Source organism: Pelodiscus sinensis, chromosome 20, assembly GCF_049634645.1.
Source record: "Pelodiscus sinensis isolate JC-2024 chromosome 20, ASM4963464v1, whole genome shotgun sequence".
Lineage (NCBI taxonomy): Eukaryota > Metazoa > Chordata > Testudines > Trionychidae > Pelodiscus > Pelodiscus sinensis.
This window is the reverse complement of record NC_134730.1, coordinates 23,166,927-23,183,255: the sequence shown is the minus strand read 5'-3', so window position 1 is coordinate 23,183,255 and position 16,329 is coordinate 23,166,927. Positions and strand designations below refer to the sequence as shown.

The window sequence follows — 16,329 nt, the reverse complement described above, 5'->3', positions numbered from 1 at the left end:
AGGAAAGTCATAATATTAAGAGTGGTGGGTCAAATTAATCTCTCATGTAACTCCACTAACCTCAATGGAGTCACACTTGGGATGGATTTGGCCTGTTACAAGCAAATCAAACAAGGAGAAAGAAAAGCTAAGCTTGGCTCTGGTGGAGTACAGTTGGCTGCCGTCCAGGTCCATTTCAGTGAATGGGAAATAACGAAAACAAAAACAATTTACCTTCCTAATGTTTTAGATGAGTGATAACATACATGTTAATTACAAAAAGTGTCTAAATACCATCCCTGCTGATTTAGGCAGTTGGGGTTTTTCTTCCAATTAAGGAAAAAATCCTGCTGAAACTTCACCATGGAACAGTGGCTGAAGCTCTGACAGAGAAACACCCAAGAGGGCTGGTCATGGACATTTGTACATTTAAAGCAACACCCCTTTTCTTCAGTGTCTCTCTCAGAAAAAGGATAGCAGAGATTATTTTGCTTTGATTTATACCGTGATGAACAGCAGCAATACACATCCTAAATTTAAAAAAAAAAAAAAAAAAAAAAAAGAGACAGGACTTTGCTACATTCTGCAACACATACAGTGATTTATTTTCAAAATCCCTGAAGAAGGGAGCGGGAGCGGCACAAAGGTCTCAAATCTACAGACCAGTATTAACAGTGTGCCAAAAATTGAAAATAATAATGCAAGCCATCAAATATTCTCTCTATATATATTTTAGCAATTTGAGAGTCAGATAGCCTGTTTAGTCAAGAACTCCTAAACAGTAAGAGCTAGGACCTCCAAATTTGGTGTGCAGCTTTAAAGTCAGGGTTTGGTTGTGCCAGGAAAACAGGATGTGGCTGGAATTCAATGGTTTTCCATAACATGGAAAGGGAGAGGGCCAATTGGAGGGACAGCAACACTGCAGAATGGCCACCAGAGGCAGCTGTACAAGAAAGGGAGTGGCCAGCTGGGGGTGTGGTTCGTCATCTTGTTGGCCACAGCACCAGGATAGCAGCCTCCCTGGTCTTCGGCTGCCGTGCCAGACTGAGGGGGATGGGGTGAGAAGCCATGCTGGGCCCCACCACAGGGTCTGGGCAGCACATCCCCAGTCCCCACCCACACAGGAGCATCTGCTTGGCTTCCTCCCTGCCTGACCTGGCAAGCACCAGTGGGAGGCCTGTGCAGCCTCCTGCCTGTCTAGTGCAGGGAACACCATACCACTGGTAAGTCTTCCAGACTATATATAGACACACATCTTGGAGAAAAGAAACATGCATTCATTTGGCTGGGGAATTAGAGCACAGATTGTAACAGGAATCCCTTCTAAACTTCAATCATAACATTCATGATGATCCCTGAGGGCTAATTTGGTGGAACATGGGACTAATGCAGTCTGTCCAAAATACTGTATCCCTTTTAGGAGTTGGATTTGTCTGGTATACCCCATTTCACTTCACTTTAAAACTACTTGCCCACAAAACCAGACAGAAATCTAAAAAAGTGTCCTGGCACACGTTTACTGAAAAATGAGTGACTCGTAACTATATAATGGTAAAATAAATGTGAATATTGCACTTACATTTCAGTGTATACTGTATCAGGCAGTATAAACAAGTCTGTCTGTATGAAACTATAATTTGTACTGACTTCCCTAGTGCTTTTCATGAAGCCTGTTGTAAAACAAGGCAAATATTAAGAAGAACTGATGTGCCCCAGAAGATGGGCCCTGGATTAACAAACTAGCTTTCTGGAGATCTGATTTAAATCACAAGCAGAAATGGATCCTAGTGATCTGGTCCTAGTACTCCGGGTACCACCACAGTTTGCATCACAAAACCACTACCCAGGTTAGTAAGTCCTGCACAGGAGACACAGGCTTTGGGGGAGCAGGAAAGTCAGGACTGAGTGCATTGGGGAGCAGTGCTATCTGGGCCCTCATCAAGACTGCAAAAGCAAGCAGGTCTGTAGGGCAGGAAAGAGGTACATTGCCAGAGTTGGAGGGCAGGAAGCTTGCACAGAACCTGCTGACACTAGCCAGAACTATGATTCCTCCCATGTCTAAGCAACGAATCCCCACGTTTGTGGGGAAAAATAAACAAAACATCCCATTCTGGATACCAGCACTTGGAGAGTATCTTCCTTCAGAGAGGCTTCAGATGTATGATGCAGTGTTCAATACTGTATTGAACTGTACTAAACAAAATCAAATCATTCCCCCCCGCCCCATGCATTTCTATACTAGGTTGCACAGGCACCCATGTTCTTTCCTTTCGCTCAGCCTAGTTCTACAGGCCAAAGCATCTCTGCACTTTCAAGGGATAAGCAAAAGCACTGTAGTAAGCCCAAGACACAACGTTTAGGTTTCTCTCTTCAAGGATTTTAAAGCCACTTCTTAGCAGGCTAGAATATAAAGACCAGCTTGAATAGACTAAAGGCAGGTTCTGTCCCTTTGCTCGACTACTCAGCCTAGTTATGAGGGCACATGTGCACAGACAGCTTGGTAGTTACTGCTCTACTGTAGAAGGTGCTTTCCCACACCCATTTACCTTAACGTGCAGCCTCACCTAGATTCCACTCGCTCTAGAGCACAACTATGCTTGGCTCTACTTTCAAGGACAGACTGAGGTAGCAGGATCAAGCCCTGAGGAGTGCACAAGGCAGTGTTTGCACACATGTGGGCAGGGAGCATTTCTCTTGCCTTTATTGGGTGTATTTCTCATTTCTTCTGGATGTTTTGATTCCTTGTCTTGCATAGTCTACAGCTTGTTTACTGAACGAATGTTTAAGAATTTTATCTTGGACTCTGCCACCACAGTGTCCCCTGCCAGAGGGGACGGCTTCTGACGCAGTCTCAGGCCAGGGCTACCCTAAAGGGGAAGGTCGCATCAAGATAATGTAGCTGAAGTAGTGTAACTACGTAGCTGGACTCAAAGTATCTTAATCTGCAGTTCCCTGCCATCCTCACAGCTGGAGCAAAGCTGACTTCCCTTACTCATCACAGGAACAGGAGTTTTGGGGGGGGGGGGGGGGGAAGAGGGAAGAGGAGAGGAGAACAGCTTCCCCATCCCCTCCCGAGTTTGATTTAGCAGGTCTTAACTAGACAGGCTAATCAAACTCTGGAAGAATGATCGCAGCAACATTGATCTTCCACTTAGTGAAGACATGAGCTTAGAAGGATCTAAATTCCATTTAGACAGCCTGCACATACACAGTGCAGAGGGAGAACAGGGAGTTAAAATAATCTTACTGCATGCAACCTCAGGACAAGCGTCGCACAAATGCAGAGCCACATATAACCAAAGTCAGTTTATTCCAAACCCTTGTCATCATTTCATTTTTTATATTTGCAGTTGAGGATTAGCACCAAAAAAACCCCAGATCTCAGTTTGCAGGCATAGGGAGAGACATGTTGTAATTAAATAGCATTTCAAAGAACAAGCAATTGTTCAAGTAGGGTCTTGTTACAGCTGTTGTGCACTCTCTAATTGCAGACAGGATGCATAGAGGCTCTTTATCCAAAAAAGTTTGATCTGTGTGCAAAATGTTCACTTTAAAAAACCCTCCACCTCCAGTCCTCTTTAGGGCCCACATTTAAAAAAATTATATATAAACTTTAAAAAGACAATCTTTCTAAAAGCGCACCAAAAGAGTAAGAATAAAGTTTTCAGCTACCAATTCAGGAGAAAGATTGGATGGCTAAATACTATTCAAAGTAGTTGCTAACTGTTAGCCATCCAATCTTTCTCCTAAATCGGTAGCTGAAAATGTTATTTTCTCTTTTGGTGAGATTTTAGAAAGACTGTCTTTTTAAAGTTTTTTTAAATATATTTTTGGTCTTTGGTCTTAAATGTAGTGTGTTTCCACTACTAAAAATGACACGGTTCTTGCTGGTCCGGCACTCGGAGGCAGCGGGGAAAAAGCTGCCCATCCAAGCCTGGGGGCAGCTCTGCTTCCACCCCCATGCTCTGGGGGCTCAGTCCCCTCCTTCCCCTTTCCCTCCCCTTTCCCTGTGCTCTGCCCTAGTTGGCTGGTCTGGTCTCTCCCAGATGGAGACAGGGCAGAGTCTCCCCTTGCTTCCAGCCCAGGCAATAGTGAAGAACAGAGAGCATGAGCAGGACAAGGTGCCTTCCTTAGACTGGGCTCTGGAAGGGAGGTCTTCCCTTGGGGTCTCCCTCTGTCAATGGAGTGTCCCCCTTGTACCTGGGCTGGTCCTGGGGTGGAAACAGCGATCACTGGGAGGATCTCTTCGTGCCCTGCCCTGAGGGAGGCACAATGGGGTCTCCCCTCACACCTGGGTCTGCCCCAGCAGGGGGCTACGCTCAGGCCTGCTGTAGGGGAGGAGACGAGACCTCACCTTGTACCTGTTGCCGGCCTGGTCCCGCACAGTGAAGATCATCAGGTAGACAGCATGGCCAGGCTGCCTGCCCAGGGACAGCAGTGCACGGGCACCCTTGGCCCGGCCCCACAAGCAGGCAGCTCCACACTTCCACCTTGCACTGCAGCTTCATGGCCCTCGGCCCGGCCAGCCCAACCAGCAGCAGCACTGAGTTCTCTGTGCCAATGGAGTGTCCCCTTGAACCTCGGCTGCGTAGCACAGAGCCATGCGGGCTGCCTGCAGGAGCTGGGGGAGTTGCTGGGGCAGAGGTGGGGTGTCCAGGAGCCACATGGCACAGAGCCAAGCAGACAGCCTGCAGGTGCTGGTGGGGGTGGCCTACCGGAGGAGCCAGAGCTAGCGGGGGCAGCCTGCTGCGTCTTCCACAGTGGCAGGACCTCCCTGGGAGCGGAGCTGCGCAGCATGGAGCTGGTGGGGTCCCGGGAGCCTTGCAGTACAGAGCCAGGTGGCAGAACATGCCTGCAGGAGCTGGTGGGGGCAGCCGCATTGCTGCGCGCGTGCACAGGATCAGCAAGTTGAAAATCCCATGACAGACAGACAAGAATGGTGGCCGTTTAATAGAAAGATTGCCTAATTAAAAAAACGACCAGATGTCCAGATAAGCATGTAGCATGAGCCTTCACCATGGAAGCCCCATATATCCCCTCCCTCCTTGTCATTCCTTTGGTGCGCTGTATCTAGCCAGGTCTTGCATTAGCATATTTTGCACTAGCTTGAGCACCCAGTGTTCACCATGTTTGTTGCAAACAGTGGAGAAAAACTAAACTAGGAGCCAAAAATCACCTACAGACTCAGAAGTAGGATCAGAACCCTGGATCTCCCGGATCATAGACTTGATCCACCAGACCATTCTGCAAGAGACAAAATGGCCACACCCCCCCAAACGAATAGCTTGGGGGAGGTTGGGGGGGGGGGGGAAGAGAAGAGAAATTCAGTCTTAAAAGCTTTCAGTTTTAACACTTCCCATGCAGTAAGACAAGCCTTCAACCACCACTCTTACAAATAGCATCAGACTTCTGACAGCTCCCTTGTTTAAACTTACCCAGAACACCCCTACAAACGGTCTAAAATTCCATGTATCAGCCTCAGCGGGCCCACCCTCTACCCTGTGAAGATTTGAGCTTTGTGATTTATGGAAATGCTGCAAAAAAACGGATACCTACCCAGATGTTCAACCACAGTGGTAAGTAGTACGTCAGAATCTGATGCGTCAGGCTCATCTCTCCAAACAGTTAAAGCCTCTAATTTATTGGACTAATTAAAAAACTAAGTAACACTATTTTGAGCAAGCACCCTTAATATATCTTAACTGAAGGGGGGGAACCCTTCCATTTTGTTCTCTTCTGCTTAGGGGCTTTTCTGCTCTACTGAGGTTTTTTTAAGATTCATTAAGATGGGAGAATGAGTTATGGGACTCTCACACAAATGTGCATGACCGACAATATTTTGCTGCCTACTTCTGCAGCTATCTAGTAAATTGAGATGTTTCATGCAGCTTTCCAGGGTAGTCACATTTTGAGATAAGTCCCCCCCTCCCAGGCTGGTCATTCAATATGCAATACTTTCCGAAGTCACTGACAGACAGCACAGGCTGAGCTTCGGCCAGGCAAGGCTTCAGCTATTAGGGGAGCTGTTTGATGAGAACAGAAATTAAGTGACTTACGCCCGCTATTCTATATAGAAAATAGACCCTCATTTTACTGTGATCTAAAACAGTGTTTCTCAACCAGTGGCTCAGGTACTCTTAGGGGTACTTGAGAAGTGTGGGTAGTACATCAACAACTGAAGTTTGGAGAAACTGAATTTTTACAGTGCTTTATTTTTGTACTTTTTACACCCAAAAATTTCATCGCCCACCTGGCTATGATTAAGTTGTTCAAACAAAATGTGTTCACACAATTTTTTCTACCATTGCATCTGAAAACTGTAGGTACTAGGGGTACTTTTTTTTTCTTTTAAAGGGGATACTTTAGGTTGAGAAACACCGATCGAAAGCATAAGCATTTTTCTTATCCCCTCACTTCACCAGCATCTCTTACTGGATACAGAGGAGCCCAGCACTCAACCAGAGCAGACTTTTGTCCTGTTTACACACTTGTTCTGCAGCACAAGGGGTCTTCTGCTAGGCAGCTGCCCCTGTTGTACTTTGCACTGAAGCTGAGGCACAGGACAAATGGGCAAGTCAGCACCTGCCCAGGAATGAGAACCCCAAGTCAGTTTGAAACAGCATCCCTGGCTGCTCTAACAGAGCAGCTGCACAACTGTATGCAGGCACCCATTTCAAGCAAGCTTTGCTCCCCTGTGTCAGTTTCTTCATTGTGTAATCTGTGCTACTTTGACAGGAAGGAAGAGGTTTAAGAAAGAAAAACTACTCACTATGCAGCTTTTTTTTTTTAAATGCAAGAAAAAAGTGAACCACCCTTCAGCTTGCTCAAAGGGGCAACTCCATGAGATACAAAATGCTTCCTTAACCCCATTAATAGATTAGCTGATTGTTATCCCAGCCACTCTTGTTCCCTTCCCCCCTTCTGGGCCTTCCTCCAAACCTACCCTATTTACATCTGTAACCGTTTGGAACTGAACTACCTGTGGTTCTTACTATAGATCAGTCTTTCAGCCTGAACATTTCAGAAAAGATTAATAGCATAGAACCATCAATCCCACATAGCTCTGGGAAGTCCAGAATCTACATCACTCATACCCGCCAAAAGAGGAAGTCTAAATAACCCTTTGATGTAAGAGGGACCTCAGATACTTCTGCCTTCTGATGATGGGAAGTGGGATAAGTGGTACCAGCTAGTTCTTGGCACTATGGCTGGTCATTAAGTATTCTAAAGCAGGGCTACTCAACTTTGGAAGCCTCGGGGACCACAATACTCACAGCACATGCTGAGGGCCGCAACCTAAGTGTGGTCGCATATACATGCAACTATATATGCAAATAGCTTCTTCCACACAGAGGGGCAGGAATACAAAGATTAAGGCAAGACTACACAACACAAGCCCCAGTTCTGCTGCTATTATTAAAATACAATATTTACCCAATTTTCACCCATATGACAGCACTTTTAACAAGCAATGACAGCCCAGGAATTTAACTACTAAAACGCATCTCAACAGAAGACCATTATATTGACTTGCCGTAGTAGAGTGTGTTCCAGTGGAAGCCATGTTCAAAGGCTCTCACTGCGGGCCATGTGTTGAGCCCCACAAACCCAAACCGCACCACGGGTCGCAAACACATTGAGTAGCTCTGTTCTAAGTGATGTTCAGTTTAGCCCTCCTTGGAAAGAGGCTGTTTTCTAGACAGAAGAGAGGGTAAGTTAAAAAAATTATATCCATGGTGTCCAACCAGCTCTGATGCAGTAGCGGCTACTGCAATAGCAAACTGGCCACACTCAACAGGCCAAATAGCCACATGTGGCTAGTGTGTTGACACCACAGGATTACGTAAAGCAGTTCAAATCAGTCATCATTTTATTATAGGCATCAGTTACAGGAAACCACTTAAGTGCAGCTTTTCTACAGGGTGAAGGTGAGTGGCAAAGTGAAAGCAAGTGAGGTACCATCAAGGAACAATTCTACAGGAACAGCTAAGTTACTGCAACTCGAGGACTTTGATCAAAACTTATTGCAGTGTAAGGCCGGGGGGGGGGGGGGGGGACGACACCTTTTCTAGTGATCTTGTACCTGCCTTTTACTTAATTTCCACAAGGTCAAGTATTACTTTTCATATCAGATGACATATTGGCAAAGCTAATACAGCCCCTCCCTCCCATTACTCTGTAGAAACATTAGTGTGGAGTGATGGACAAAGCAGAAAATTCTGTGCAGATGATGGTAGCTATCAGGCATTTCTCAGAGGGTAACTTGGTATTTGACATTTCAAACAAATAAGCCAAGTCCTGCAATGTGCTCAACTACACAGCATTCAGAGGGACTTCAGCAGTTGCAGAAGGGATCAACACTCTCCTCTTGACAGTTTATTATTTTGTGTAGCTGCAATATTATAGCAAAAAGTGCAGCTATATTTTGAACGAACCAGTTAAATGGGAAAGCCCTGTATAAATTAACCTCATAAAAAGCAACTAAGCGCCAGTCAGAAGACTGGACGTCAGACGAGTTTGGAAAAATTGGTCACAGGACTGATCCGTGCTGTTGCTTTACTCAGTTTTTTTACAGTGCATCTCCTTTGCTAAAGGATGCCACAGGCACCCAGAGCTTTAGAAGGAGGCCCTGCAACACCAACGACAGGTCTACACTATGTACTATACACTTGCACTATGTGCAAGACCAGAAATCATTACCACGTCCTTGCCACAGGAGTTTGAATTCAAGACACATTAAAGAATATTTTAAAATCAGGGACAAACTTCTCTGCTCTTAACCCTTAAACCCTGCCAATCTTCATTAAGTACTGAAGGCAAAGTAACTTCGGAACACTCAAATGAGGCTGTATATGGTTTATTTGTCGGTCAGTAATTTTTTAAACACAAGGCAAATATCAATAGCTGAAAGGCACGCCTGCAGAGTATGTACAGAGCAATGTACAACTGAATGTAAGAGGCTTTAATCTATTAGCAATTTATCTATTTTATAAAAGCAAGTCATGTTCCCCTTTAAGAAATAATTTATTGCCAATTCTGAACTAAAGCAAGGAGAATAATGTACAAAGATGCTGCTAGCACCTGGAAAGTTATTAAAAAAAGTTACACATAAAAACAGTAAGACAAACATTTATACAAAGCTAATACAAATCTGAATTGTTAGAGAATCTATGAGGTTGTTACAAAATATATTTTTTCATAAGGCTTCATGGAAGGTAAGTTCTTACTGCCACTGAAAGCGCAGGAAAGCAGTTTTAAACATTCTGCAATTCAATTATTTGTTTTCAAGTACAATGCAAAGAAATTGCAAATGGCACTGTATTGTGATGCTGTGGAATTAAAACACCCTTATCTCAGATGTATCTACATCTTGGTACCATCAAATACAGAAAGACCCAAAGAGTTATCTTGTGATTAATTTAGCATGAAACACTGATCATTCTGAAACAGGAAATGTTGCTGTTGGGAAAATAACTCCTGCAACCATCTTCAAAGATAAATGCCTAGAAATTTTTTACTAGCTTGGCAACCAGCAGGAAAGTTAAGAGGTGCACAACTATTGCAGCCTTCAAGTGGCAACTTGCTTATAAACTCATAGGGCCATATCCCTGCAAAGGGCTGCGTTCAAAACTATCAGTTTTTTTTTTTCCTTTTTAAAGTTTTACATTCATTAATGGGAGGATGAAATAAAGCCGACAACTTAAGCAGAAACTTTGGAAAGACTCTGGAGTTCAAAATACTGACTCAGTATCATCCAGAAGTCAGGAAATGCTTCGAGCACATCTGCAGTATTTTTGGTTTGCTAGAACCCTGGATGACAAGATTAAAAATCTTTTACCAGACACTCATTAAGCAAAGGACTAAGCCTATTAGCCAGAGGTCTCTAGGGAAAGATGAAAGAGGAAGAAGCTCCTCTCTCCCTTTAAGAGCCAAATTTTTTTTAAATGAGTTTACATTTTGCAGGAACTGATGGTTTAATGTACCTGAGGAATATGGGGACCTACTCCACTGGTATGTGGATTTTTTAAAAGAGCTGGTTAATAGCTACTATTTATGTTCAGGTACCAATAAAACAATGCAGCAAGCAACGAAAAAAATGTCATTTTTACCGTCAAACAAAGACTGTACAAGATAGTGGTATATAGAAACCACAGCTCAATGCAGTTACTGATCATTCAGTACAGCAGTGTCTACCCAACAATCTCTGGAAAACTAGTCCAATTAAAAGTAGCATTTCCCTTTAAAACCCTGGGATGTGTCTCACATTCCCACTTTTACTGGAAATCTATGTCCTACCTTTGTACCATACTTAGCAGTTTACACTCAGTCTTCACTTTTATTAATTTGGTTTTGATCTCTTATTTGCTTCAGCACTTGTTTAGCAATATTAGTTACTATACCTTGCACCCAAGCCCATTAACAAATCCTAAAAAATAAAGCAGCGTAACCTTTTTTCCACCTGTTTTGTCTGCAAGCAATAGGTGCAAAGATGATGGAAATGGCCACAGTGTAGTTTGGAGCCATTCTGTCACAAAGAAACAAATACACATTTCAAGGTTAGTTTTCAGAAAAAGAGAAGATAGGGCAAAGAATACCAGAAAATTATTTACCTCAATGCAATCTGAGGTGTAGAGTTTCACACACTGAATTTCTATCCTGTCTTGATGTCAAAGTTTTAGGCTGAGTAATCCAAGGAGAGGAGGGGAGGCTAGAATTCTAGTTAAGAAAGCACCTTTCTTGGAAGAACATAGACACTTTGTTCTAGCCAAGTAACATGTATTTTGGATTAGGCCAAGGTATATGGAAGCATTTTGAAAAGCAGATTTACTCATTTTAAGGGATGAGTCAGAAGGATTTGATAAAGTGAAGTTAGGGCTTGATTCTTAACCTTCACCTCCTATTGACTTAGGCTGGACTTGTGGATGCCTGATCCCACTGAAAGACAGGTGTTTTTCCCACCTGGGTATCCATTTTAACGAACATGTCCTATGATGTGAAATTTCAATTTTTTTTTTTAATTTAAAGAAAGTGAATTTTTGGTTAAACCGACAGGTTTCTATCACACAGCATCCAGAGATTTCTAAGCACTTCACAGTGATGGGTATGCACTAGTCCCATTTTACTGAGACTGAGGTCCAGAGAAGTTTAAATGACCTAGTCACAGGAAGTCAGAGGCAGAGTTGAAAACAGAGCCCAAGCTGCCTGACCCCTCCCAAAACGAGCCCATCTTCAATGCAGACTTTAAGCAATTAGAACTTCAATGGCAGACTGCTTAACACACATGCAGCACATCTTACCACCACCCATGTTAAAAACTGTTCTCCGCCACAAGAATTAGCCAGTTCTACGGGGGCAAGTAGCAAAGCAGAACACTGGCAGGAGAAAGCAGTGACCTGGACTTATTAATAGCAACTTTAAGTATATCAGAAGCAAGAGGAATGCCACACAATCAGTGGGGACAGTGTAAAAGTCAAGGGGTTAAAGGCACTTTCAAGGAAGACAAAGCCGTTGCAGAGAAGCATTCTTTTTAGGTGAAAAATTTGAGCAATTGGCCAAGATTGAGGTGTCACTGGAGGCGGTTTCGGAACAAATTAATAAGATAACAGTAGTAAGTAACCAGGAGCAGATTATATTCTCCCAAGGGTTCTGAAAACTCAAATATGAAGTATCAGAACCACTAACTGTAGTATATAGGCTGATTTAAGCAGTTGGTTATCATGACTGACAAATCGCTAATGTAAGGCTGATTTTAAAAAACGGCTCCGTAGGCATTCCTGGCAATTATAGGCCTGTAAGCCTAACTTAAGTAACAGTAAACTACAGTTATCAGATACATGGAAGAACATTCGTTGGGGAAGGGTCAACACTACTTTGGTGAAGCATGATTTCTCTTTACAAATCTATTAAAATCATTTGAGATCAAACATGAACAAGAGTGATTGAGTAGACAGTGTGCTTGGACTGTCAGAAAGTCTTGGATAAGGTCCCTCACCAAAGGCTCTTAAGCAAATTAAGTAGTCATACTCTGCAGACGGAAGCTCATCTCATGAGCCAGGAAACAAAGGGTAGGAATAAATGGCCAGTTTTCACAGTAGAGAGAGGTAAATGGAGTTCATTCAAGGACCTGTACTAATAAGGCCTATGCTATTCAACATATTCATAAGTAATTTGGAAAAAGGAGTAAACATGAAGTAGCAAAGTCTGCAGATACAAAATTAAAGAGTTAAGTTCAAAGCTAACTGCAAAGAGTTATAAAGGAATTTTATAAAATTGGGTGACTGCAACAAAACAGCACATGTGAAGCAAACACTAGAAAACAGACACAACGATGGGGGTCTAATTAACTGTTACTACTCATGACAGATCATGGACAGTTCTCTGAAAACAACAGCTTGCATGCAGCAATCAAAAGAGGTACAGGATGTTAGAAAACATCAAGAAAGGGATAGAAAAATAAGACAATATATCAGTGCCACTACACAAATCCATGGTATGCCCACATCTTGAACACCATGACAATGTCTGATTGCCCCATCTCCAAGAATATTAGAATTGGAAAAAGTACAAAGAAAGGCACAAAAATGACTGAGGAGTGAAAGAGCTTCCATGTAGGCAAAACTAACAAGTCTCAGATTGTTCAGCTTCAGAAGGATGACAGGGGAGGGGAAAGGAGAAGCAGGAAGATCTATTAAAAAAAAATCAGTGAACAGGGAAGTGTTATTTACGTCACATAAGAACCAAGTGTCACTAAATGGAATTAAAGGCAGCAGGTGTTAAACATAAGGATATGCTTCTTCACACAACCCACAGCCAGCCTGCAAAACCTGTTGCCAGTGGGTGTTGAAGGCCAACAGCATAATTGGGTTCAACAAGGAATTGTGTAAGTTCCTGGAATATAAATCCGTCAAAAGCTATTAGCCAAGACAGTCAGGGATGCTCCTAAACTTCTGACTGCCAGAAGCTGGGCCTGGACAACAGGGGATGAGTCAACCAGTGGCCCCATTCTGTTCATTCCCTCTGAAGTATCTGGTACTAGCCACTGTCAAAAGACAGGATACTGGGTTCAATGGAGAATTGGTCTGACACATATGACCATTCTTATAGTTCTTATTTTTATTGATTGCTAGACTCAATTCTGATGGTCTCTGAAGTTTTCATACTTTAGCTGGGAGACGTTATGCGCAGCTTTCTGTATAGAGGGCAGGCCTAACGGTATTTGGCCTATTTACCCATATCTGCACAAGGCCACTCTCCGGGTAATTTGTCTTCAGGTAAGGCCACTGGAAAAAACTGCAGAAGGATAGAAGACAGGAGGCACTTATGTTAGTAAATATATCCGTGCATCAGTGAATGCTTGTTGATATAGGACTAGGCTCACTGTAAAAGTGATGGTGAAAATATTAAAGCACTCTAAATCAGCATAATTCTGCAGCAAGGTACCTGGATGCAAGCTATTTTGCACAGTGACAAAGTGAGAATACACATTTTAACATTTGGCTCCCCTTCCTGCAAAATGCTCTGTGCTTTAGTGTAGCTCTAAGAAGCAGAGTACTTAAAATATGCAATAGAAAATGAAGTTTAGCGTGAACTGTGCTGTTTACTAGTTCCTGACAGTATTAGTATTTAAACATTTCTGGGAGAAGGGATTAATGCTGACAGTTCCCAGCTTTTGTGTTTCTTACCTACAGCATACCCTACTCTCAAACCATGAAAAGCTTTATATTTAAGGTAGGGGAGGCATTATTGCCAAATGTGCTAACTTCTAAATGACTCCAACAAGAAATTATGGAATATCTAAACAATGAAGGACCTGAGAAAAAAATCAGTCAGCTATATCACCACAGTCTTAATTATTGTTTTTACGAGGTGATAGTTCAAAATTAAACATCAAATGCAATTCTGAAGAATGTATGAAGAAGATTTGGCATTTTGTGGGTGGAGTGTGTTTTCTAGAGACTTTTTTTGCGCGCAACATACAAGCAATAGAGGTCAAGTTTAGTCATTTTACAGGTTCTGTACTTGTTTGCCATAAAACTATAAACTCGAGTCAACTCAAAGCTACAGTGAGATTAAAGCCTTAATTTCAGAAGAAACTGGCAATAATATGGTCAGCAGCAGCTTTCAGTCACACATCAAGAAGTCTGGCAGGACCTGATTTTTATACTTCTGTTGTAAACCAAAATTTTAAACACACAAAAGGTATTCAAATAAAAATGTCTTTTTGCACATCACTGTAGCATAAGCTGCTTGAGGTTGTCATGAAGAATGGTATCCTTGACGTCACGGAAAACCAGCCGGATGTTTTCTGTGTTAATAGCAGTGGTGAAGTGGTGGTATAGGGGCTTCTGCTGTGGGTCCCGGCGTTTGGCACGAAAACACTCCACCAGGAATTTCTGGACGTCTGTTAAGCAGTGGGGATCCCCTTCGAACTCTGGAAAATAGTTTTTGATGCTCACTTTTTGTACTTTTTCCTCAAGCAAGTCTGTCTTGTTTAAAAATAGAATAATGGAGACATTGTTGAAAACCCGGTTGTTGACTATTGTTTCAAAAATGTTCAGAGATTCTGTAAGGCGATTTGTTAGCCGATCCTCCATCAGCACCTGGTCAAATTCACTTGAGGAGACGAGGAAAAGTATTGATGTGACACTGTCGAAGCACTCAAACCAACGTTTCCTTTCTGACCTCTGGCCACCTACATCAACCATTTTGAAGGGAACATTTTTTATTTCAAAGGTGTACTCGTAAATGCCTTTTGTGGGTTTTCGTGCCAGCAGAATATCTTGCTGCGATGGAAGATAATCCTAAAAAAAATAAAAATAAAGCAAAGTTTTCTGGTTAGGGGACAAGGCTTTAGCAGACCTCTAAGAATAAGCTGCAGCCCATAAAAGCTTATGCCCTAATAAATGTTATTGTAAAGTGCCACAGGACTAGTTTTTGCTGGAAGGAAAGTTATTTCTGATCAGTCTTCATGCACTATTCCACTTTAAAAAGAGTTCAGACTTTAAGGCTGGAATTAACATAACCAATCAAAAAATGAGAATCCCTCCACAGCAATGTTTCTCAACAACTGGTCCATGGACTGATACAGTCCCTGAGATATCCCTGACAAGGTTTAGGAAGGCAGCAAGTGGGAATAATTAAAAAAAAAAAAAGTTGAGAAATATCGCTCTAGAGAACTGAAACCTTCCATCTGCTACATCTCAACTGTCCTTGGTAAACAATATTGAAAGTCATGTTACCCATTCCTCCAGCCACCCACTTCCTTTATTCCCTCATTACAGATTCATATGCAAGAAGTCTTTTTCCCTCATCCGTTATACTAGTGGATCTCAAACTTTAGCAACATGGGGATGCTATTTTGATTTAATTTTTTTCAGGGACCCCCTGCCCTGTCCCCGCTCCATCCTCCCTCCCCTCCACTCAATCACCCTCACCAGGCTGGAGCAGGAGTTGAGGGTACAGAAGGGTGGGGAGGGCTCTGGCAGGTGGTGTGGGCTTTAAGGTAGGGCTAGGAATTAGGGCTCTGAGGTACAGGAAGGGGCTCCAGGAGGACATTCAGGTATAGGAGGAGACTGATGGGGCAAGGGCTTAGGATATGGGAGGGGTTCAGGATCCTGGTGACACTGTCTCTCCCAGGTCCCTGCACCCCTAGGTACATGGGCAGTCAGGGAGGTTCTGCAAGTTGCTTTAACACCCAAGGCACCAGCCCTACAACTCCCACTGGTCACTGTTCCTAGCCAATGCATGCTGGGGAGGGAGGGGGGGTCAGCACATGGGTGGGGCTTCCTTGGCAGTCTCTCTTAGGACTGATGGTGCCTGTCTTAGCCCTAGGAAGGAGAGCAGTTGGGGGAGGGAGGCGGGGGGCGGGCAGGGGAGAAGAGCTGATCAGGGGACTGGAGACCCAAGTGTTCCCTCGCAGACCCAGTTTGTTGGCTGCCATCCTCTACCCCAGAGGGGGCTGCATAAAATGAGTATGAAATTTAAACAGTAAGCATTCACTCATTACCCTTTTCCCCTCTGACTACTGCTCATGATTAATTAAAACACATCCAACACCACTGATCAGGTACGGAGACTGCCTAGTTCAGTGGTCCCCAACGCGGTGCCCGCGGGCGCCATGGCGCCCGCCGGGGCATTTGTAGGCGCCCGCCGACAACCCGGGCTGGCCCCGCCCCCCGGCGCATTGGAAGCGCAGGCTCCAGGCGCGCGACACTCACCGGCGCCTGGTGCACGGCGCTCGGGCGGCCCCAGCCCCGCGGCACATGCGGGCGCCGGTGCCGGCCCCAGGCACGCAGCTCGGGCGGCGGCGCCAGCCCCAGGCCCACGGCACAAGGGGCTCGGGCGGCCCCG

At 43.9% G+C, this 16,329-nt stretch overlaps 1 protein-coding gene across 2 annotated transcripts in view; it reads right to left on the bottom strand.

The window, feature by feature from the left end:
- Positions 1-8,820: 8,820 nt before the first annotated feature.
- Positions 8,821-16,329, bottom strand: part of GNA13 (G protein subunit alpha 13) — a 48,020-nt gene continuing 40,511 nt past the window's right edge. For both annotated transcript variants that reach the window (XM_075903964.1, XM_075903963.1), the window contains one exon: positions 8,821-14,780. In XM_075903964.1, coding sequence (XP_075760079.1) covers positions 14,208-14,780 — 573 coding nt within the window. In that variant the 3' untranslated portion in view covers positions 8,821-14,207. The remainder of the gene's footprint in view (positions 14,781-16,329) is intronic.